General features: G+C 42.6%; 2 protein-coding genes across 3 annotated transcripts in view; one reads left to right on the forward strand and one right to left on the reverse strand.

The window, feature by feature from the left end:
* Positions 1–15,849, forward strand: part of phlpp2 (PH domain and leucine rich repeat protein phosphatase 2) — a 35,111-nt gene extending 19,262 nt beyond the window's left edge. Inside the window, exons 8-19 of the mRNA XM_061670658.1 lie at positions 143–373; positions 2,494–2,696; positions 3,045–3,105; positions 3,205–3,300; positions 4,976–5,131; positions 6,250–6,450; positions 7,948–8,110; positions 8,185–8,315; positions 8,613–8,723; positions 9,381–9,575; positions 9,663–9,894; positions 11,457–15,849. Of these exons, the coding sequence (XP_061526642.1) occupies positions 143–373; positions 2,494–2,696; positions 3,045–3,105; positions 3,205–3,300; positions 4,976–5,131; positions 6,250–6,450; positions 7,948–8,110; positions 8,185–8,315; positions 8,613–8,723; positions 9,381–9,575; positions 9,663–9,894; positions 11,457–12,746 (3,070 nt within the window). The 3' untranslated portion in view covers positions 12,747–15,849. The remainder of the gene's footprint in view (positions 1–142; positions 374–2,493; positions 2,697–3,044; positions 3,106–3,204; positions 3,301–4,975; positions 5,132–6,249; positions 6,451–7,947; positions 8,111–8,184; positions 8,316–8,612; positions 8,724–9,380; positions 9,576–9,662; positions 9,895–11,456) is intronic.
* Positions 15,850–18,645: 2,796 nt separating this feature from the next.
* marveld3 (MARVEL domain containing 3) lies at positions 18,646–23,874 on the reverse strand. 2 transcript variants are annotated; one of them, XM_061670660.1, is made up of 4 exons: positions 23,783–23,874; positions 22,272–22,513; positions 21,438–21,535; positions 18,646–21,097 (listed from the first exon to the last, which is right to left on the reverse strand). In XM_061670660.1, exons 2-4 carry the CDS (start codon positions 22,511–22,513, stop codon positions 20,487–20,489), a joined length of 951 nt encoding a protein of 316 aa, XP_061526644.1. In that variant the 5' UTR covers positions 23,783–23,874; the 3' UTR covers positions 18,646–20,486. The 2 variants fall into 2 exon arrangements, with proteins under 2 accessions (XP_061526644.1, XP_061526643.1); XM_061670659.1 differs by having other exon boundaries at positions 23,715–23,805.
* Positions 23,875–24,828: the final 954 nt, after the last annotated feature.

The raw sequence follows: 24,828 nt of genomic DNA on the forward strand, positions 1-24,828 counted from the left end.
GACACATTTTGTCGTTGTGTGCGTGTGTGAGCCCGTTTACAACATCTCTTTTCCTCTTTGAGCACAAGTTAAAGTATTGTTGTTTGAAGTTGAACCTCTCTGATCCCTCTTCCTTCGGTTCCCTTGCCCGTCCGTCCTTTAGCCTCCAAACGCTGTCTCTGGATGGAAACCACCTGAGCTCCCTACCCAATGAGCTGGGCGGACTGTCCCAGCTCAGCAGTCTCGGCCTATCCTTCAACGACTTCAATCATATACCCGCTGTGCTGGAGAGACTGGGCGCAGTGGACAAGTTGTCCATGGCTGGGAACCAAGTGGTGTGTTTGGAGGTGTGTGCTCTGCTCAGCATGAGCCACCTGAAACACATCGACCTCAGGTGAACACCTCTCCGCCGTTCTTCAGTACCAGTACAAGCCAATACAAGAGCTGCTCATTTTAGGATAATGTTCCACTCCAGTACAGTTGGTGGCAGCAACGCGCATTAGAAAGATGCAGCTAAACTCCACTAACGAGCTGCTTCGTTAGGTACGTGTTTTTCGAATGCCATCCGAAGCAAAAGCTGCATCAGAATGGTACACTACTCGCAATAAGTGAGGGATATTCAGCTACACTCCAGTCCAGTCGGGGGCAGCAATGTACGTGAGAGAGTGGATGCCAACTGCCACACAAAGCAAGCTTTTTTTTCCCAATGACGCTCAAGATCTGAAGGCCCCAATGATAGCTGACTCTAACAGCTCACCTACTACACCTGGATCTGCACTAAAATTGAATGGGTTATTTCTTGGCCCATGCACCACCCTCTACCACCAAATTTGAATGGAAATTGTTATGTAATTAATGTGTAATTACTTACTAACTAACTAACGGCTCCAGCAAACCAGCAAACAGTGATCAAAACATTGCTCATTTGTGACTGACACTTTATTCGTGTGTGAAATGAATGTTTAATTGTCATTTCCATATCTATTAAGAATGATCTTTATGTATTTGTTTCCACATTTGTATTGATGTAATGGAGATGCCTTGCGATACGAATGACCTGACTTTTCCAGATATGAGCTGTCGTTGGGATGATTTAATTATTTATTTTTCTTTGAATTGCAGGCAGAAATTTGAAATATGAGCAGCGCTGTATGGTGGCGTTGGAATCAACTCAGCTCACGTCATAACAAGCCCCAATATGGCCGATAGTGAAGACATCTTCAAAAACAGGCTTCAGGCTGTTTATTGTCACTTCCAATTAATGTTTACTGTGAAACTAAACATAAAACTGAGCAAAATACACATTATGTGTTAAAAAATCAAAAACAAAAAACAGCTTTGCCTTGGTAAAGTCTGTTAACTGCCAATGCAAAACGCCATACAAGGACTAACCAATAGCATTGCTGTTGCAGTGTTATAAAACCTAAGGGATTTTTTTTTTTTTTTTTTTTACACAAACAGTGGAGCAACACATGTAGACAGACAATATACCAATACTCACAGGCATATGTACAGTATATTTGAACTGGGTCAGTTGCCATGTCTCACGCAAGTGAGTGATGTTGTAATATTAAAGTAGCTGCTGTACTGTTAAATTGATACTTTTATGAGAAAGCATTGATATCTTTGTAAAGAAGATTCCTTTAATGCCACTCTTGATTGGATCTGATGAGCTTGCGTAGAGCTGATGTGTGATGCGGGATCTGTTTCTTATGTCGGTAATCCCAGAAAGATACATTTATTCCCAGAAAGATACATTTATTCCTAACCTCTCAGCAAGTTCTTCATTCCTCCGTCGACTTATTGCTCCTTCTAATGATTGACTGACAGTTTTATTCCCTCTTCGCACCTCAGATCTTCCTAGAACTGCACTTTCTTGTATTTGTTGGCTCAGTGCTGCCTGTTGGAGAATGGCCGTTCGTCGATCATTGATTTATTATTTTTCTTCCTTGCCCATATTTCCACCTACCACTCAACCCCCCCCGCCCTCGGCCGGCCAATAACTCAACTCAATTTCTCGCTTTGACTTGCGAGCGCGAGATACAAGTGCAGTATGGGGACAGTGAACTCAACTCACTTCACACCGAGGAGCAGTTGGGCAGATAGCGACCAAATCTTTAAAAAAGAGGCTTCAAGCTGTTTGTTGCCACTACCAGTTGATGTTTACCGTAAACATAAAACAAAGAGAATTACACATTGTGTATTTAAAACAACCAAACAACTTTGCCTTCAGAATGGCCCGCTAGCTTAATGTTAACTCATCATGGAAAATGCCATAGACATGCTAACGGATAGCCTGTGGGTAGCCACAAATGCCGTAGCAACACATGTGGACAGACAATATCACAATATTTACATATTTTCTATGTCCCCAGCGAAAAGTAGCAATTACAACAGCTTCCAGTCACTCTTCTTTGTTTTTGAATGATGGACAAACTGTGCATGCAACAAATGTAGTCAAATGTTCATCCATAGTTCCAGTTTAACCTTCGTTGTGTTTGCTGCGTCATGAAGGCTAAATGGACTACGCTGTGTGAAAAGTGAGTCTCCAGAGGCAGTGACCCTGCTGGCCCACCTAGACCTGAGGGACAACTGTTTAGACTCACTGGACCTCACTTCCATCTGCAGCCTGGAGACTCTCCACTGCCAACGTAACCAGCTGAGGGCGCTGACGGTTGGCGGCCTTGCGCTGCACAAGCTTCACGCCGGCAGCAACCGTGAGTCATATTGTGTGTATATATATAGTTGAATAAAGCCGAAATGTGAGACACGCACATAGTAGTATTCGTGAGTTGACGTGTGCCTTTAAGGGGCGTGGCCTAGTGAGCGACATCAGGAGCTGTGACTCCAACTCCGGTTGGCCATTTACCACGCGGTGTGTTCAGTGTTAGAGCCTCCTCCATGCTCCATGTGAGTGGTTTCATTTTGTATTCGCGTGTTTGACTGGCCCCCAGTCACTCTACTTTTCATTTTCACTTCATTCAAGCGGCGGCGTGAGTGAACCTCGTTTGTAAATAAATGTGTGTCACAGTAGTGTGCTGACTGCCGCCTCCATCTGTCCACAGGCCTTAGCGCAGTCAGCGTTTACCCAGTCCCAAACCAACTGACACACTTGGATTTATCCCAGTGAGTTCTGGCTTGCCGAAATGTGACCCAATGTTTATTTATTATATTTAATGTACTATACCAAGGTGAGTGTTTGTGTGTCAATGTGTGTTGAGACAGGAACCTTCTGGAGGACCTACCAGACTGGGTGTGTGACTGCACAAAAGTGGAGCTGCTGGATGTCACCCACAACCTCCTGACTGAGCTTCCATCCAGGTTAGTGTTAGCACTTCGGTGAACAATATACAAACTTCACACAAAAAGGTCCCAGCCAAGATTCGAACCTGGAAGCTCTGACAGTGAGGCAGACATGCTATCCACATACTCTGTAGTCATCGCCGATGTAAAGCCAAGTTTCCATTTCAAAGTGTTTTGGCATTAGTGTGACACCCTAGGAGCATGACACATACTGTAGGAAATAAAAGGGAACAATGGAGGACATCCAAAATTATTTCTTTTTTTTTTTTCATTTTGGCATGTGATTGTTGGTGACAACCACTTTTTACTATTTTCCACAGTTTGGTTCGAGTATGCAATGTTTTCAGTACCGAAACAACTGAATCACAGCGGACATTTTTGGCACTCTTTTGTCGTGATATCGACCACTGAGATACGGTTCTTGGTACACAAAAGTCAGTGCCTTCGGGGTGTATTTTATTTTATTTTACACCAAACACCACAAATACGTCAGCAGCTCACTTCCTTGTTTTGATTTGAAGATGCGGAAAAAGCAGACATGCGTACTGCTGTTACCACTAAAAATAACAGGATGGTTAAAAAACAGCATTCAGATGATCTGATGAAAATACAATACAGCTGTTAATTTGCTTATTCACCAATTTTTTGGGAGCCTGTACTTCGTTACTCACGGAAAAACAAGCACAAAAAGCAATGAAAGTGTTCCTTTTGCGCCATCTTGTGGCGTCTTGTTGCCAAGGCGCTCTGCTGAAGTGAGTTCAAGAGCTTCATTTAGACAAACGTAGTGCTGTGCCACCAGCTTGCGGGATCTTGGTGCCAAACAACTATGTTGAGTTGAGCGGCTTCATTTAGACAAAAGTAGTGATTTTGCTGCCATCTTGTGGAATATCAGTGCCAAGGAACTATGTTGCAGTAAGTTGCGCTTCATTTAGATAAAAACAGTGCTTTGCTGCCATTTTGGTGCAAAGGGAGGATGTTGAAGTGAGTTGAGGAGCTTTATTTATATGAAAAGAATAGTGCTTTCCCACCATCTTGTGGCATCTCGGGTGCCAAGGAACTATTTTAAAACGGCCATTTCATCCTCGGATGAGGACAAAGTCTCGGTGGGACTTTATGGAGGAGAGACATGGACAAGGGGAATTGATAACAGCAAATCTCAAAGCATTACTTTCGCCTAATTTATGTCTTCAATGCACTTCAACATAGTTCCTCGTGACCAAATTGCCGCAAGGTGGCTGCAAAGCACTACCTTTCCTAAATTAAGGTCTCCAACGCACTTCAATATAGTTCCTTGTCACCAAATTGCCACGACATGGTGAGGTATGGTAAGGACTACTTGTCTAAATGAAGCTCCTCAACTCAACTTCAACATAGTTCCTTGGCACCAAGATGCCATGAGATATCGCCAAAGCAATACTTCACCTGAGTTTTTCAGCGAATAATGTGGGACAGGTTCCCTCAAAATCTACAAATGGGCGAAAGTTTGAGTGGCGCACTGCGAGTATGCGGGGGTTCACTGCTTGGTCGTAGATCGCTTTCTTATATATTATGTATCAACTAGCTTTAAACTGCGCTGTCCAAACTGACTCATGATTAATTGTCTTGCTGTAATCTGGTCCAGAACGCCTTCATGCGTGGTCCCGTCTCCATGTGGATGTATCGTTTGTGATGTCTCTCCTTGGCCTCTTAACAGGTTGCTCAACAGCTTGAGTTTGAGGAAGCTTCTGGTGGGGAACAATCGCTTGCAGAGAGTGCCTGAGCTGCTGGACCACGTCCCCCTGGAAGTTCTGGACCTCCAGCACAACAAGCTAGGAGAACTCCCGGAGAGTCTCTTCTTCAAGGCCTTAAAGTTAGTCCCACTAATCTCTTTAAATCCTTCTTCTATTCATGACTGCGGGCCATCTTTTTGGTTTCTTGGTTTGTACCCAGCTTGGTCTGAAGTGACAACTAATGTTTCATTTCCCATTGTTTGGCTTGTGCGTATGAAAGGGTCGCGGTCTAAATCAATGTACGAAACTGCAATGTGAGCTAGATGCAGCCGTCTTGTTTCCTGTGAGCTAAATCACTTAACACCCATTAGCGCTCTAATGGACTTTTGGGTCTCAAATGCTGAGACGTAATCATAGCGGATTCGCTATGCATGATCGCCCTCTTGACCTGTTTTCTAAATGATGTTCTTACAATAGGGAACTGCTACAGTCAAGAGGCAGGCAGAAAACAGGTCAGTCTGGAAACAAAGTATCACAAATGTTTGGAATCTTCCAGCAAATATGCCATTTTATGCGGTACGTTGGCATGCGATTAGTGACGCTTATCTTGACTTATGAGGTTAATTCATGAAAATAGAAACGAGGTTGTGAAATACAAAAATAACAAAATCATTTTCACCTGTGAAGGCAGCACTTCACACACTTGTCAATTAGTGTGTGGATCCGTGTATATGTGACACATGCAGCAACAGAAATACGCACAAATATCATGCAGAAGGGCTCGCTCTCAGACACATTTTCAGAAATTGGCAGGTAACAAACGAATTACTTGGTTGTTTAATTTCACACTTGATCGGTGAAGGGGCGCTCCAGACACCAAACTTTTGTATACAAGCCATTAAAAAGTCAATTCATAGAAAAAGAGAATTATGGAAGAACCTCATAACATTTTTTTCCCCATTTAATTTTTATGTATTATGTGTGAGCCAACTTCTCCTAAAGTACAATCATATTCTCCAGTCATAAATGAAATGAATCAACAGCCAGAGCATTTTAGAACGCAACTAACCAATACACAAAATGGAATCATTTGAATGCAAATGCTTTGAATATCCACTCAATTCAGCTGCTTGTTGTTAAATTAATGCTACCGTTATTAGATTGTGCAGTTGTACCTCTATCTGATAAGGTGCCCAGGATGTGTATAAGAAAACTAATGTGTGTGTTACATTTATTTGTCGTTCCCCCCCCTTCACAGCCTCAAACATTTAAATGCGTCAGCCAATAACCTGGAAAGTATTCCTCCCAGCGGCCAATCAGATGACAGCCTAAGCACGCTGCAGGAGCTCTACCTGACCGGGAACAACCTCAATGAAAACTGCGGTGCTCTGCTGGTTGGACACCACAACCTGAGGGTCCTGCACATGGGCTACAACCAGCTGCTCTCATTCCCTGCCAGGTGTAGTAACAACAGCGTTAAATCCTCTTTGGTTTACACATGCCAGCCACGCTGCACAGTCAAATGCAGTGGTCCTCAAACTTTTTACACCAAGTACCACCTCAAAAAGTAATTTGCTCTACAAGTAACACTATACGGGGCTTTTCCACCAACCAGCCCAGGAACTTGGAGTTCCTGGTAGCAAAAGGTTCCTGTGGCCCATGTGGTTTGTGTTTCCAGCGCAGTTCGGGGTTGAGGCCAAGGAAGACTCACACTCCCTCTTGGGCTCAGACTTCCGCTTCTTAGCGGAACCGAGTCGGCCAACGGCGGAACTTGCTGCCAGTGTCTTATTTTTTTTGTTTGTTTGGTTGTTTTTGGACGAGATAGAACAGGACAGGTGCCTCAGTAAACGTGAAATATGAATTAAAATTGTCCACGCCTTCCTGAGTTCCAGACGTTTTCCTGCCAAGAGGCCTGAAATCAGGTCATTAAAATTTCTTGATCTTATCTACGTCACCTAGCCAAGATTTCGGCCTTATCTTTCCGCTCTCGAGCCAGCGCTGTCACCATAACAAACACGTGTGCTCTCACAAGTGGGTCTTCTACACGGAAGCAACCAATCGGACAAAGCGGATACAAAACTGGGTCAAACAGAAGTAGCTGTCAAAGAAGCCTTTTCTGAACACTCCTATGACAAAACCAAGGTGTTTTTTTTTTAATGAAATTGACACTTTTATCCTAAGTCCATGTTCAAGATTCACTCTATGGAGGTCTAAAGAGCCAAAATACAGGATGTTGAATACAAACATCCATCCATTTTCAACACCGCTTATCTTGGTTAGGGTCGCGGATGGCTGGAGCCTATCCCAGCTGACTTCGGGCGAAAGGCGGACTACACCCTGAACTGGTCGCCAGTCAGTCGCAGGGCACATATTAGACTTTACACCGATTTTATCGGGCTGATCGGTATCGGCCGATATTTAGCATTTTATGCTGATCGGCTTTAATGTCATAATTCGCCGATCCGATCAATGACGTCAAAGTACAGCTACTACAACTACAAATTAGCTGTTTCACAATTGCACTGTCAGACTACTGCAATAAAATCTTGTATTCCGATACCACCGCATCCCGCTTTTTACGATCATTGGGCTTTATCTTGTCAACTCAAATGCGACTGGATACACTTGTTACCGTGGCGACGACAACAAGAGTGGAGCGCCGATGGTATTATAAGGACAAACTGGGGAAAAACGTGTATTGGTGGTCACGTTTGTTTCAGGCTTGCTTGAGGTATGTTCATGTACTTTTAATACGATACGGCTCGCCTGAGGAGAAATCGACACTTCTTGATTGAACAGTCAGAACTACTAAAGCAACTTAACTTTTCTGATGCGGAGAGTGTATGACTCATCTTGCTCTTCATAAAATGTTTAGCGTGAGAAGGATTGTTCCCTGTGTTTCCAGTCTAAATGCATATTTGTTTAGCTCAAGTTGGCCATGTTTGTTTGTTTTTAGTAAACTGAGTAAGCTGGAGCTGCTTGAGGAGCTCAATCTAAGTGGCAACAAACTGAAGAGCATCCCCTCTACGGTGTCCAGCTGCAAGAGACTGCACACCCTCATAGCGCACTCCAATCACATTACCGTCTTCCCGGAGATCCTCAACCTTCCTGAAATCAAGGTCAGAAAGCTTGTAGGGATTTTCTTTTTTCTGGGAACATCACATGACACATTTGTCATGTTGTATATTTGCAGCTTGTGGATCTGAGCTGTAACGAGTTGACTGAGATCCAACTGCCCGAATCGCTGCCGCCTAGCCTCCAGGAGCTGGACTTGACAGGCAACGGCAGCCTGATGCTGGAACACAAAACTCTTAATTTCTTCAGGTGAGCCCTCCCCCCAAAACTCACTGGACCTTCTTTTGCACCTTGCCTTCATATCCTGGATGTGACGACGAAATTCCGAAATGAACTGGGGGAATTTCCAAATTAGAAACTTTCCATGAGAATTAACAGGGAGTTGAGTGTAATTTAATGGAAAGATATCATTTTCAAACATACAGTAAATATAAATATTTGTATGCCCAGACCCCCCCCCCCACCCTTTGCATGCTACTAGTTCAGCTCTATTTCTGGTGGTGAAAGGATGACTAGCGCCTACTGTATTTTATCTCCCGCTTTAAGTCACATCACCACATTGAAATTGGACCAGAAATCGACCACAACAGCAGACTCGCAAAACGCCTCCGCTCCCTGGAGCCATGGGTACTCTGAAATGAGCGGCCAAAGGAACAAGTGAGTTTTTCACCTCACTGCTTTTGTTATATGAGACAATTATACCGTACATAACTGCTGACTGTCTATCCAAATTAGAATATCCATCTGAATAAAGTAGTCAATTGAGTCCTCACTATTAATGCAAAGAGTATATTCCCTCTCTCAGCTTTTTAAAACCACCTTTGTGCGTCTGGATACAGTATACGGACAACAATATTTGTACGCACCAATTCATGAATCAATCAGGAGTTAGCCCAGCCATCCATTTGCTATAGCGCTGGTCCCCATGAGGGTCGCGGGTGACATGAGGCCCAGCTGATTTTGGGATGAGAGGCAGGGTACACCCTGGACTGGTCATCAGCCAATCGCATGCAGTTCGACTAGACCTCTTCTATCTTAGTCCTTCGTTTTACCGAGTCATTTGGGACATTTCTCTCTTTGGGAACAGTTTAAGGATGGCCCCAGTGTACGGTTTATGCAATGGGAACAGAAAAGGGCTTCTGACATTACAGTGTTCGGGAATCACTGATATTGAGGTAATTACTGGCCTTTGAAAAATTCATAGCCTCTGCTCACATTTGCAAATGACCTAAATCTGTATCTGCTGGACTCTAGACATTAATCACAAATGTATTTGGAGTGCACTATTGAATGCAGCTGTCACGTTTGCAACAGGTTGTGTGTGTCCATGCTGGCCATTGACCGCCTCGGTGACAGCGTGGAAGCGTGCTACGGTATTTTCGATGGGGACCGCAATGAGGAAGTGCCTCGGCTGCTGCAGTGCACCATGGGTGACGTGCTGTGCGAGGAAGTGCAACATTCCAGTATTGACAGCGTGTACATGAGCAATACATTCCTAACCTCACACAGGTTGGTGAAATTCTCCCACAATAGTTCTCACTTTTTCTGGCAAGTTTGTGAATCTCTGACCATGATTGTCTTTGGCCAATGGATCAGGAAACTAGGTATGGCCGGCCAGAAATTGGGTGCCTCTGCCTTGCTGTGTTACATCCACCATGAGTCCTCAGAGCCAGGAGGCTACCTCAGTGTGACCGTGGCCAACGTGGGGACCTGCCAGGCGGTGCTGTGTCGGGACGGCCGACCCGTATCGCTCTCAAAGGTGTACAGCTTGGAGAACTGCACTGAGGAGATGGAGAGAGTTAAACTCAGCAAAGCCATCATTACAGAGGTAATACTCCGATACTAACGGGGGAGACTGCATTAGGCTGTTTTTGGAGTCCTTTCCCTAGTTTGTGTTTGTCCGACTTCTGGTTTGCCATTCAAACAGCCTAGTCGGTGTGCCCGGCACATTACTGAGTCTATGGAAAGCCGTTTGACCATTAACTAACTAAAAACAAGTAGCTGCATGCAAATGTCTGATGTGACCAGGAAAACAAATCAGAGCAATTCTGTTGAACTGTCTATGCTGTTCTAGATTATTATATTTGTTCTATTATGTATTCTACATCCTGTTCCAATTCTAACATCCAAGTGTAAAAACAAGTTAACCACTAATTGAAGTAAAATGTAAGAACAAAAAAAACCCACTCAGTCCTAACTTTGAGGATGAGTGACGAAAGAGTACTGCAAGGCCTAATGGGTAGTTGTAAACCATAAAAACAGTGTTTTGAATGTGCGATTTTAAATTGTACAACCCAGGGTTGTTTGGCTTTTTTTGTCTGGTATGTTTTCATTTATTGTCTGTGTAGATTCGTAGTCTTTCAGGTCATGGTAATTCGCAAAGGTTGAATCGAGGCCACTGGACTTTTTTTGTTTGTTGAAGATGTTTCACCTTTAGTCCAAAAGGCTTCCTCAGTTAAAACATTTTATGTGTGGGGTCTCCCTATTTATGCCTTGGTGGCGGGGTGCTCACTATAGGGCAGGTGTGTTAAACTAATTTTTGTCACGGGCCACATTGTAGTCACGGTTTCCCTTAGAAGGCCATTGCCTGTGAAAGCATATAAATGTTTAATCACCTCATAATGTTATTACATACACACAACAAATTGATGGATACCTAGTTCTGAAATCAGAAGTCAAGAATAATAGTTTGTTCAACTATTGTTGAAGTTACTGTAAAGAGAAAATGCTAGCAATATCTCTACAATACTGTTTATTATATATGAGAATTTGTGCAAGAATCATGGAAGTTGACAAAGATGGTTTTCTCTCGCGGGCCACATAAAACGACTTGGCGGGCCAGATTTGGCCCCCGGGCCCTGAGTTTGACGGCTGTGCTACAGGGCATTATTGTTGTGGCCTGGTGGACGTCGTTGTATTCAAAGTAATGTCCCCTCTTCTGAAGATGCAAACAAACCACGGACTCTAGAGCCAAAGAAGCTGGTTGCCGATGTTATGCCACGTGCCTGTGCAAAGGCTATTTAGTCTTTCCAATTTAGAGATCACTGCACTCCTCACTGCAATTCAACGCATAGCCAAACTAAGCGAGGCTGTTTATGCAAACGTAGGGCTGAAGAAGCCTTTCGGAGTATAGGTGAAACGTCTTCAACAAAGAAAAAAAGTCCAGTTGCCTGGATTCAACATTTGCGGGTTACCATGACCTGGAAGACTGATCATTTACACAGACAATAAATCAAAACATACTAGACAGTGAGAGCTTTTCCTGCAATGCAGTCTTTTTGCCAGTGTGTTTAGCTCTGAACGAAAATGTTTGATCTACAGTATCTTTGATATTTGGCTGGATATTCACAGTCACACATGCCTTACCCTGAGGAATTTTCTGTTTTGTAGGATAACAAAGTGAGCGGCGTGACATGCTGCTCCCGCCTGCTGGGTTGCTCTTATCTGTCTCCCTGGGTGCTTCCGAAGCCCTGGGTGCACACCGAGCCGCTCTCATCCCAGGATGACTTTCTGATCCTGGGGAATCGCGCGCTCTTTGAGCGCGTGTCTTACCAGGAGGCTGTGTGCACAGTTCAGGCCGTGCGGGATCCGCGCGCCGCCGCCAAGAAGCTTTGCACGCTGGCCCAGAGCTACGGCTGTAAGGACAACATTGGCGCTGTGGTGGTGGCCTTGAACATTGCAGAGGACAGCTGCACCTGCGAGCCACCGGTCTACACTACTGAACCCCGGGGTCTTCCTCATGTCTCTTTCCCTGTGTCTACGACGCCAGCCCCTAGCGACTCAGCCACCCTGTCATCCACTAGCGGGGTCGTCTCTGAATTCAACAGTGAGACGTCAGCGTCGGAGGTGGGCAGCGAGGCGGGCTCCACTGGCTCGGATGAGCACCCGAACTCAGGAGCTGCGCCACGCCCTGAGAGACGTTGTAGCCTGCACCCCGGTACGACACTGTGCGGCATTATGGTCCCAGGCTCGGTCGGGCTAGGCAGCCACATGGGCCTGTTCCAGCGGCAACCTTCCTCTGCCACTTTCTCTAGCAACCACTCTGACAACGGCTTGGACAGCGATGATGAGACTCCACTGGAGGGCGTCATCTCCAATGGCAGCAAGTTAGAAGTGGAGGTAGACATCCACTGCTGCGCTTTCCAGCTGCGGTCAGGGCCCTCCGAGAGCCTGAAGGACTTGGACTTTGAAAAGGGAGGCTCCGATTATCCTCATGGCAAGGTGGGCAGACAGAACAGCGTGGTGGTCTCCGCAACAAACGGCTGCCTGCTGGCTGTTTGTGGAAGAGAGATCGCAGACTTGAAGAAATCACCTTCTACTTCGTGCCTGTTTGGGAAGAAGACGTCCAACGGTTCCGTGGTGGCCCCCGAGGACAGTCATAATCTCATCGAGGTGGCCCTGGAGGCACCTAAGAAGAAGTCCGGGTATTTCACTGCGCCCGCACAGCAGGACCCCGAAGACCAGCTGATCGTGCCCCCTTGTCTGGAGCAGGAAGTACGGGAGCAGTTAAAAGGTCAGAGCCCTCTCGTCTCAGGCCCCTCTGCACCATCCACACCCCCTTCATTAAAAGACGCAGGATGGGATCAATCACACCCTCCTCCTCTCTTTACCCCGAGCCTGGCGCCTGGTCCTGGAGTGATCCCAATCATAAAGCCTGAGGTCTATGATACTGCCCTCTGAAAGGGGGAACACAGCTCAACTTGGCTGCCAAGCTGTTATCGTGCCACCCCAGGGAAGTCGAGGCGATTATTGTGAGTTTAAAGGGGACTACACTTTGTGACTCAAGGCTAAAATCGTGTGTTCAAACGTCACCAAGCGTATCCTTTTCCTTGGAAAATCTCACTTTGGAATTGTGCAGGAATGTGCTCAGTGCAGGTTATATTCTTGTAGTAAAAGTGCCTACGGCAGACGACTCAGCCTCAGAGTTCCCAGGCTACACGGCTGTTTTAGAGTAGAGATTCTTACACCTGAAGGAAGAACAATAAAGCTTGACACAGCTAGTCGTCCTCCTCCTGTAGCTTATAAAAGGAAAGGAACATTCTGAATGCCATTCGGTCTCATAGCCCCCGCTCCCATCAAGCTTCAGTTTTAAATTCGCCATAATACGGTTTTGAAACAGTAGACGCTGGTCTGTCTTGTGTTTCCATCGTGGGATTATGATGGTTGATTGTGTGGGTTGCCAAAGCTCAGGATGAGTCAAGCATTTGCACCTTCTAAACCCAGGGGTGTCTAAACTGAAGAATGAGGGGGTTACTTTGATATTCTTCACCTTTTTGTTTATTAAACATGCTAAAATCAATCCAATATAGGTCAAGATCAGTTAACTATATTTAAAGGAAAATTATTACTAATAGTGTACAGAAAGTTTACTTCTTTTTTCTCATTTCGAATTTGTTTTCGTTCAGTGCGGCCCTAATTCTCCGTCACAAATGGCCTCCGTTTTGACCATCCCTGGATGGTCAAAGCCGTGGACCTGGGTCCAGTCCAGCTTTGACTTTCCCCTTGAGGGCCACGGTACTTTTTGCTTGTGAGCCAGAACAAGTCGGAGTTGGCATCACTCTTCAATTATATGCAAACATAATGCAAATGTCAGCCTCAGATAAATATACACAGACACGGACGGAAGCTGCCAAGAATCTCTTTGAATATGACAGCTGCGACTTTAAATAGTACTACTCCTTATTATTATTGCACTAGTATGGTAAAAATACTAGTACTCTTAATAGAGTTTGACTTTAAAAATGATCAATAGATAACTGCCCTTCAAAAAAAGTTACTTTTAAACAATCTCACAAAAGAGGTTTAGAATCTTCTCTCGAGAATGAATTCCACCCATCGTGATGCTGCTAACAAGATATCGAGGGAAAGAAAAGGTTTTCATAGCAATGCACATTGACGAGAAGTCAAAATGTAATGAAGTCATTTCACTGTGCAAAGCCGACATGGCACCACGGTGTGGTGCGATCCGATTTCCATTAAACTAAACAGAAAAATAAGTCGATTATTGTTGCTTGATCTAAATGTCATAATGACATTTTGAAGCACATATTCAGTGTTCACTGTGTTGTGTGATATGAAATATCTCAGCTCATGACAAATGCAATATAATAAATACGACAACGGAAACTCAATTCATGTCCCTCCACGCAAATTCAGTCGGAGCTTGGACATTTTTCACTTTCCCAGATGATATTTGGGATTAGAGTGAGCCTTGCATATTCATATTTCGGTATTCGCAAATTCACAGATTATTATTTTTTTGGGGGCTGGGGGGGCATATTTGTTGTTTTGGGCTCGGGACAGAGCCATGTCTCTCTCTTTTGCGCCATCTGGTGGCATCTTGGGACCAAGCAACTATCTTGAAGTGAGGGGAGGAATCCTCATTTCGTCAGGCCATAACCGAGTTTACTAGAAAAAAAGTGTTTTGCCGCCATATTGTGGTGTCAATTACTCGCTACGTTTCGCTTTTTACAGCAGGGCTCGATCTGTATCCCCCATGAGTACTGAAAATCTTGTTCCCCCGACCCGAAAAGATATAGAACTACCTATAGATGTGTACTTTTGTCTAAAATAAAACTCCTTAACTTCAGCATAGTTCCTTGGCGCGAAGATGCCACAAGATGACGCCAAAGCACAACTTTTGGCCAAACAAAGCTCTTTAATCCACTTCAACATAGTTCCTTAGCCACGAAATGCCACAAGATGGCCGCAAAGGACTACTTTGGTCAAAATGAAGCTATTTCAATTACTTCAACATAATATAGGTGAATTTGTGAATGACGAACCCCAAATACGTGGGGGTAATTTGTGTGTGGTAATTTCCCCTTGTAGTGCATTTGCTGTAAGATAGCAACAGTAAACACTGTCTGATACTGCCAAAATTTTCCAATGTTTTATTTTTCGCAGCTACATTATTTTAATTGTGAGGTGAACATAATACAGGCCAATGACTCTTGGTTCCTGGTGCCAAAAGAGAAAGTGTTTTTTAAGAAGACCAAAGTCAGGTAATTGCACATGCCAATTAGACGTCTTGTTTTGGCATAGTGGTGCAGTTGTGGCATTCCATAGTTTGACTTTCCAGTGTTCCCTTTCAGCCTTAAAGCATTGCCGCTCAGTATTTGTTAAAAGGAAGACGAGCCATCGATTGAATCCCACTCATGTTGTCGTATTGTCTTTGAAGCCTTAATTGTCTTTCTCCTGTTACTTGTCAACTTCATGGATTCAACACTAATTACAACCCCAATTCCAATGAAGTTGGGACGTTGTGTTAAACACAAATAAAAACAGAATACAATGATTTGCAAATCATCTTCAACCTATATTTAATTGAATACACTACAATGACAAGATATTTAATGTTCAAACGGATAAACTTTATTGTTTATCAGTTTGTTTTATTGTATTTTGTGGCTGCAACACGTTCCAAAAAAGCTGGGACAGGTGGCAAAAAAGACTTAGAACGTTTAGGGATGCTCATCAATCACCTGTTTGGAACATCCCACAGGTGAACAGGCTCATTGGGAATAGGTAGGTGCCATGACTGCGTAGAAAAGGAGCTTCCCTGAATTGCTCAGTCATTCACAAGCAAAGATGAGGCGAGGTTCACCTCTTTGTGAACAAGTGTGTGAGAAAATAGTCGAACAGTTTAAGGACGATGTTCCTCAACGTACAATTGGAAGGAATTTAGGGATTTAATCATCTGCGGTCCATAATATCATCAAAAAGTTCAGAGAATCTGGAGAAATCACTGCATGTAAGCGGCGAGGCCGAAAACCAACATTGAATGCCCGTGACCTTCGATCCCTCAGGCGGCACTGCATCAAAAACCGACATCAATGTGTAAAGGATATCACCACATGGGCTCAAGAACACTTCAGAAAATCAATGTCAGTAAATACAGTTTGCCGCTACATCCGTAAGTGCAACATTCAAACTCTACTATGCAAAGCAAGAGCCATTTATCAACAACACCCAGAAACGCCGCCGGCTTCTCTGGGCCCGAGCTCATCTAAGATGGACTGATGCAAAGTGGAAAAGTGTTCTGTGGTCCGACGAGTCCACATTTCAAATTGTTTTGGGAAATTGTGGACGTCATGTCCTCTGGGCCAAAGAGGAAAAGAACCATCTGGACTGTAATGGTCGCAAAGTTCAAAAGCCAGCATCTGTGATGGTATGGGGTTGTGTTAGTGCCAATGGCATGGGTAACTTACACATCTGTGAAGGCACCATTAATGCTGAAAGGTACATACAGGTTTTGGAGAAACATATGCTGCCATCCAAGCAGCAAGACAATGCCAAACCACATTCTGCACATGTTACAACAGCGTGGCTTCGTAGTAAAAGAGTGCGGGTACTAGACTGGCCTGCCTGCAGTCCAGACCTGTCTCCCATTGAAAATGTGTGGCGCATTATGAAGCGTGAAATACGACAACGGAAACCCCGAACTGTTGAACAGCTTAAGCTGTACATCAACCAAGAACGGGAAAGAATTCCACCTACAAAGCTTCAAAAATTACTGTCCTCAGTTCCCAAACGTTTATTGAATGTTGTTAAAAGAAAAGGTGATGTAACACAGCGGTAAACATGACCCCGTCCCAGCTTTTTTGGAACGTGTTGCAGCCATAAAATTCTAAGTTAATGATTATTTGCTAAAAACAATAAAGTTTATCAGTTTGAACATTAAATATATTTTCTTTGTAGTGTATTCAATTAAATATAGGTTGAATATGATTTGCAAATCGTTGTATTCTGTTTTTATTTATGTTTAACACAACGTCCCAACTTCATTGGAATTAGGGTTGTACTAAAGCACTTTGCAATGACTTTAGCATGTGAGAATGTGATCAACTTTGCGTACTTGAGTTATAATGAGACTATATAACCTACAGAATAAGTACTGAGACACATTTATTTCCTGACAGTTTTCCTCTTATAATCATTTTTACCATAATCTCAAGTCAAGCAAGAATCTTCCGGCAATACAAGGAACTATTCTTGGTTAAAATCCTTGCAGAACTGGGCATCAGTACGGTTAATAAAATTTGAAACAGAATGAAGAGTGCACCATTTGAATTGGTATGTGAACTAAACGGGACCTGGTGGAATATATGAGGAAAAATACCGCTCAAGTTGTAGCTTCACTATAAACCAGTCCTGGCTACAAATATTGAGACATTTTGCAAATAATAGTGACAATTAATGATAATAACAACAACTAGGAATGTCTTATTAAGTCAACGCAGCCCTGTCGTGTGCTCGACTCCGCTTATCGACAAACAGCACTATTGATTAATTGCCTCGTCAAATCCAACCAGTCGGGCCCAAGTTTGCTTGCTTGCTTGAAATAATTCACACTCATTCGGCTTCCATTTGAAGGTAAGTTGTTTAAATGCATCACATTTGCTAACCTGTCGCTTTTTTAACTCTGACGCCGCTGCTTATCGAGCTGTCTGGCCATAAAGTCCCCCTCCTGTGGTCAGTGCGGCTTTGTAGACAGTTTGTTGAAGGTTTCGGCTTCCACTGACTGTCTGCGACACGTTTCCACATCTCACTCCGTGCCTCTTTTTCCTTTTTTTGAGTTTGTGGCCATTTCGAACACAAGTTTTGGGGATAGAGGCCACCCAGTACAGAGCAGTACAGACATACAGATTGCGGCATGACGCCAGCTCTGTTTTTAAAAAAAAAAAAAAAAAAAAAAAAAAAAAAAAAGAAGAAGAAAAGACGATCTTCTTCAGCTCATACTGATCAGCGGAAAATTACGTGATCAGATCGGGACAACTCGAACAGCATATTTTTGGCACCTTTTAGGATACCTACAATCATCTTACAGACACAACAATAAAAACAATTACTATATTAGCAAAGGGACGTGCAACTCTAAAAACATACTGAAAGTATTAATAATAATATTATAATATTAAAATACATACAATGTGTTTTTAGGCAGAAGTTGAAAGTCTGGAGTCGCTATTGCATAAATAGTACATTAAAAATGTTTTCTTATACCTGTATTGCGAGACAATAATCACTTCCTTATAGTTTACACGGTTCATATAAGCGCAGCGGATATAAAAAGTCTACACACCCCTGTTCAAATGGCCACCTGTACAATGCAATTGGGGAAATTATTATTATTTTTTTTTCAGGTGGTGATGTAAAAATAGACAACATAGAACCCTCTTATAAGGATATAAGAATGTGTCGTTGTTCAGCATTTAAAGTACCTCTGATTAACCCCAATTAAATTTCAGATGTTCTCGTAGCCTTTTCCTGACATTTTGTTTCTTTTTAGCCGAAGCCTGAAGGTTTTGTGCAAATGTTGACTGCTATTTGGAACTGCTCATAATTCCCTCCACCCAGGCTAAGCCACCACCGTGCTTTGTTTTGAGTTTTGAAATGATTTATTACTTCTTTTTCTTTTTTCTTTTTCTATGTATCACAAAAACCTGTCATTGTCATTGGAAAATGGGTGAGTACGCTTTATGTCCACTGAATGTGCAGTATTGTATCATTTTTGAAAATACACAAACTTCAATAATTTAGTGACTGTGTTTGACTGTGTGTGCGTTTGGGTTCTTCCTCATTCACCCTGGACAGCGTTGCACAGATCTGCTAGTAAAAATAAATACATATTCATATACAGTCCATGATTTTATTTGAAGTGCGTCTCCTGGTCTGCACATTTCCATCCACGCTATCCTAATGTTCTACAAATTTGTATAGTATGCCAAGTGTACATGTAGATACAGGATGAGAGAGCACAGGGTAGTGGAGCACAGGACAGTGCATTACTGACAATACTCACCTCTAATTCTTTAGTGGAGTGGGTCCAGTAGTGTTCGTATTATGCCCGTGTTGCATTAAAATAGAAACGCACGTTAACGTCTTTATGTGGCAAAGCGTCTGTGTTTTGTGTGTCAAACGAAGCACATACAGCACACAGTGCAGTAAGTGTAAGCATGTTGTCGTGAATATTGTGAATGGAAACGATCCAAAACACTGCGGTTGTTGATCATGTGATCAAAGTAGCCATCGCTCAATCTCCGGGTTCCTTTGTGTACATTATTTTCGAGAAAAGGCCTGAATATTATTTTTATTGACGCCAAGAAGCACATTTTTATTTTTGTACTTCAATGCAAGTGAATATTGCACTCTCCACTATGGAATTTTGAATGGGGTCTCATTCTAATACAGGATGATGCTAAATACTGTATAACTGTAGTTAATGTTTACAGCATGCCCTCAATATCAACATGAAATATACATATATATATATATATATATATATATATATAAACAAAACCATTTATTTGTAGAAAATGGAGCATATCGAACCATTTTAGGTTTGCATTGTAGCATGCAAATTGCTGCTGCTGTTTGTTCATTTTAGGATTACTAATTAAAGATTGTTTTGGAGCAAGACTAAGTGAAAATGAGAGCTATGAGAGGTCATTTTTTTTTTGTAATTTAAAATGCTGCTAATTAGCAATAAAACTTTGTACTGCATCTTTTTTAATTTTTTTTATTTTGTCTGGTTTGCCAAACATTTAATGATCATTTTCCACCCACATCCTATTGTTGTCAGTTTCTTTCGATTATTTTGACCTTTGTATTACGCTCCTAAATGTGATTGGACATTGTCTGGCATTCGTGAAGAAGGGTCCATTTCAAGTTGTCCACATATAGAAAATTGTGCAGAAAATAAACCCTTTACAAAAACAAAAAGGTTACATGTTCTATATTTACATTAAAAAGCTGAATACAGTACAACTGCAATCTGCTGGTGAAACCCAGAACGACAGACGCCTGCGGTTTATTAGTAATAATAATATTGGGTAAGATATGTACATTCAGCTAAAAAAAAAAAAAAAAAATCTAAAATCTATAGGTTCATAGTAGTTTACTATATACGAAGAAACAGACAATACACAAGTATGTAAACAACATGAAAATGCAAATAGAAAAGACAAAACTAATAATGACACATAACAGTGTTGCCCTGCATATTCGCTACTGCGCTCAGGCCAAAGCTCTGTTTCTTATAAAAGTATTTTTGTCTGGCATCTTGGTGCCAAGGGACTATGTTGACGTGAGTTGAGGAGGTAATTTACAGTAAGCGAGGTTTGTCACATTTGATGAATAAACTGTTAACAACTTGGCATAAAAACCTGACCTGATCAAGAGAATCAGATGTCATTTTCGGATTCAGCAATGCTAAATTATCCTAAAGCAATTGGTTGGGGGGGGGGGGGTGACATAGTACCTCAGTTTTTTGCGGCAGAGCTTGGCCTATCTACTTCGAAGAGCAGGGGAAACATTTTAGACAGAAGTTCAAAGTGTATAAAAGGTTCACAGATTCAATGAAAGCAGTGTGACTCTAATGTTGATACCTTAACAGTCTATCTTTCGCTCCAACCATCCTCAAAAGCGGTCATCCTGATTGGTCTTTTGCTTCTTCATCTCCCGCACAGAGCGGAAAGCTCTGACGGCCAACACAGCCCCGAAAATGAACACAAAGATGCCCAGCACGCCGAAGAGGCCTCCGGCAATGTCTGTGCCGTGAAACTGGCACTCGAAGCCCTTGTGACCTTTGCTCTTGTACATGCGCTCCCTCTCCTGGCAGATGGAGTTGTTGTAGTTTTCCTGCAATTTGATGAAGAAGAAGGCCAATGCGGCGACGTAGCCCAAGCCAACCAGCAGGTTGACCAGAGCTTCTCCCAGCAGCACGGGCGGGTAGCGGTAAGGCACTCGGAAAATACCCAGGGCGAACATAGCCAGGGCGTAGATCATGACTATCCCGGCGCACGCCATGGCGAAGGCGTACGGAGGCCTCTTGAGCTCATGGAACAACTGGTCCAGTTCCTTCACACGTTCCGCTTCTGCACCTTGGAAGGCGCCGGCTCCCCCGAAGTGGTAGTGGTAGATTCCGCCCAGGCTGGCCAGGTCGCGATAGCCGCCATTGTTGCTGTGAGGCACGCCGGCGCAGATGATGATCAGAAGATTAACAAACACCTCCATCAGCTGGCAAAGGCCTGGAACAGTCGTGAGAAGCAAAATATACACAAAGTCTGAGCCGGAACACTGCAAAACTGGGTTTAAAAAAAAAAAAAAAAAAAAAAAATAACACAGAAAAGAGTGTTGTTAACAACCCTGCCGAATTTGAAAAAAAAAAAAAAAAAAGTCAACGCAAAATCTCTGCCTTGACGCTTCACAGTGATCATTAACTCTAACTTAAAATGCGTAAAAAAGGGAAGCGCTGGGAATAGTTTTTGGATGTACTGTAAGCAAAACCCAAGCTACAAGATGATGACAGAACATGTGTTACATTTAAAAAAAAAAAAAACATTTTTGTACAGTCACAACACAACTTACCTCGACTGGTGAGGACGTATCGGAGATTGTAAAGAGCTTCTCTGGGTTGCCGCTCGTGATAATCATCCGCAGAGTAAGACACTGAAGACTCTCCATACCTGTGCAGAATATACATGGAATAAATGTTGCCACACAAGGTATACATACACCATTAGGATATAGATATAGATATCCATTCAACACGTAAAAAATGAAATGCTCCCAGCCGGCAGCAGATTTTGCATTATTCAACAACAAAACTAACACATAATACCATAACAAAGTAGGTAGTATTTCTGTCCACTTTGGGTTGCCGTCCTCACGTTCTACATCATCGTATCTGTGACTTTAAGCGTGTGTGGCTCTAAAAGGCCGGGCCTGGGCTTGTGAGTGACGTGTGCGTCAGCGAACGGGAGTGCAGTTGGCTGTTGCTCGACTCCGGTTAGCTGCTGGCTGTTAAGTGGCTAACCGTTAGTTAGCCCGTCAGCGTGTTGAGTGACTGGGCATCAGTTGTGGGGCCATAGAAGCTTGTGCGTGAATGTGCTTATTACCGCACGTTTTTGCAAGCTTACTGTTATTTTTCAATAAAGTGAGCGAAGGCGCACTGGCGGCTAGCCATCCTAGACCACTTGCGGGGGCATTAAAATATGTTCTAACTAGCGGTTGTAGACCATATTAAATCAACCTTCTTTTTTTTAAAAAAAAAAAAAAAAAAAACAATTAGTCAGGTTATTTGATGAATTGTTTCAACCCTAGTGGCCAGGGTTGGAATCATTTTACAGCTTCTCTGGATGTTTTGTGTTATGATAGGGCAACTGCTTCACAGTCTGTGTGCTATTGGATCAGGTTGCTTACGGTCTTGAGGGTCCTTGTTGGTGGTGGTCTCTGAAAGCAGGCTGAGAGGTACTTGTCATGTCCCTTTGTCTGGGCCTGCTGTCACCAGCAGAGGCTCTCCCGTCAACGACTCTAGGCTTTTCTTCGCGACCTCTGCCGTGATGCTTTTCGAAGTGCTCCGCGCTGTGAGGCGAACGCTTGTCCCTGCTATTGTAATCCGCGTACGCATCACTCCTCGGCTGGTATCCGCCCCTCTCTGGCATCTTCAATTGAGGACAAACATTCTAATGCGCAACCTCTTGAGCAAAACGTCTATTTGAGTAGCTGACACAAAGGCATTTCATGGAGATCGAGAGATGGTCAAGATTGCACTCACAACATCGGGTACACCTGCACAGTCACATCCAATACAAGAGCTGCATCAATAAATATGCCTCTACAAAGATGAATAATATCATAATTTGTATCGTTGTGGCTGTAGTTTGCAGTAAGATGGTGTTAGGGAAAGCCGATGGTGCTTTTTCTCCTCGCTAGTAAGACAGTTCAGCACACTAGGATGAGCTAGTATGCCATTAAACCTTACTAATAAACTAATAGGTTGCACTTGTAGCACTACTAGGCCCCACTAGTAGAAATGTGTCATACACTAGTAACCTGCTCAACCCTACTATTAGCACTAAAATTTCCACGAGTAGTTGTGCCTTACTAGCACAAGCTGTGGTTGTTCTACTAGTATGCCACAGTTGTCCTACTGCTGTGCAGAAATGTTCTAAAGTAATGGGGGGGGGGGGGGGGGGGGGGGTTAACTTGTAAGAAACAATTTTTCTACTAGTGTAATTAATTATCTTATTAGTGACGCTGATAGTGTCCTAGTGCATGGACATACATCTTAAGATCCATGTACTAGTAGGCTCTTTGTCCTCACTGGTAGGACAACTTTAGTATACCAGTAAGACAACTACATGTTACTAGTGAGGCAAAACGGTGCACTATTTGACAAATATGTGCTACTAGTTCTACTAACAACCTTACCAAACTGTGCTAGTTAACATCTACTGCTTCACTAATGATAATAGCTTACAGATGTCAACTAGTGCCAGTTTTGTGTCACAAGTAACTCATACAGTAGATGTCCTACTAGTATGCAGAAGTTGTACTATTAGTGTACCGAAATGTCATACAGTAGTGGAAGAAAATTACTAGCAAGACACAGTCGTTCTACTAGTAGGCCCCAGTCGTTCAACTACTATGCTGAACTGGCTTGCTAGTGAGGACAAAGAGCGCACTCGTACCTTAAACTGCATGGATATCTAGTATCAAATAAATGCTCAAGCGTCTAAGCTGTCCATATTTGTGTCAAATAAGCATTATTTATTTTGTGAAGACAGCATTTTGCATGTTGAATCTCTTTCGATTGTGCAAGTGTACACAATGAAGTGTCCAGTGTGTGGGAATTGTAGTTACCCGAGTTGAGAGATGTGTGTCCATGTGTCAACTTCAGTAACGTAAAGCTCCGTGTAAACGTTTCCTACCTTTGTTTGTGTACACAGTAAACTGCAGGCGGTGTCCTTTTTTTTTTCGTTTACACGAAACAAACACAACAACCCTGAGATGTGTCGCTTACTTCCGGATTAGACGGCTCACCTGCCCTACGCCACGCCCACTCTTTATTTGCAACTTTCTTTGTACGCACAAATAAAAATGAAAAAACTGTTAAAAATACCCAATTTGTGTTGTGCTCAAGTATTAAAAAGGCTTTTTTAAAACATTTAAAATTTAAATACTTAAATATATAGCACACACGAGGTGTTTGAAAATCAAACAAATGTGCTAGAGGCAAAGGGAGCTGTCGTTCAGTGTCGAAACAGTTCCGTTCTAAAATGCTTAAAAAAATAAAATAAAACATACATTTATGAACATATTTGGAGTCATTAAATCAGGAATGATTGGTGTTACGTGTAGCAAGTAGGGCGCACATGGGCAAGATTCCATGTAAAGTTTTCGGTTACATGATACTATGTTAGTGCTTCCGCTTCCGCTTCCGAGTTGTAAACGCCTTCAAAGTAATAACGAATACGCAAATAAATAAATAAATAACCTACAGAATATGGCCGGGGAATCAGATTATAATCTGATTATATGGGTCATTTCAGAATTACAGGAAAATTTAGGCACCATCATTTTAAAAATATTTACCATTTATGTTATACATTTTTTGAAGTTAATAATGAAGATTGTAGCTATACATAAAACCTGTTAACTGTTTTTAATCAAGTACAGCATTTTCTTCTGCACTTTTCAAGCACTACTTTTTTACTGTTCAAGTGCAGTACTTTTTTAAAGTATAGTTCAATTGTATTTAACTTTTAAGTACAGTACAATACATTTAAATCTTTAAGCACTGTTTTTTTTTAACATTTACTTAAGTACTTTTAAAAATGTAACCTTTATGTGCAGTAGGTTTTAATTTAATCATTATTTAAGTGCCGTTTTTTTTCTTTTCTATGCTTAAAAACAGTGTTAATGTTCAAACGGTGCATAATGTTACTGTGGTTTACAGTAAATGATGTATTTATGT

The sequence above is a fragment of the Phycodurus eques genome, chromosome 2 (assembly GCF_024500275.1).
Source record: "Phycodurus eques isolate BA_2022a chromosome 2, UOR_Pequ_1.1, whole genome shotgun sequence".
Taxonomy (NCBI): domain Eukaryota; kingdom Metazoa; phylum Chordata; class Actinopteri; order Syngnathiformes; family Syngnathidae; genus Phycodurus; species Phycodurus eques.

What these genes read in the sequence shown, in the direction of transcription:
- marveld3 (XM_061670659.1), bottom strand. Translation starts at nt 23,738, where the DNA reads ATGGACACACATCTCTCAACTCGG. An exon ending in ACACACATCTCTCAACTCGG is followed by an intron (nt 22,514 to 23,714) that starts GTAACTACAATT and finishes CCTCAATTGAAG; the next exon opens with ATGCCAGAGAGGGGCGGATA. An exon ending in ATACGTCCTCACCAGTCGAG is followed by an intron (nt 21,098 to 21,437) that starts GTAAGTTGTGTT and finishes CGACTGTTCCAG; the next exon opens with GCCTTTGCCAGCTGATGGAG.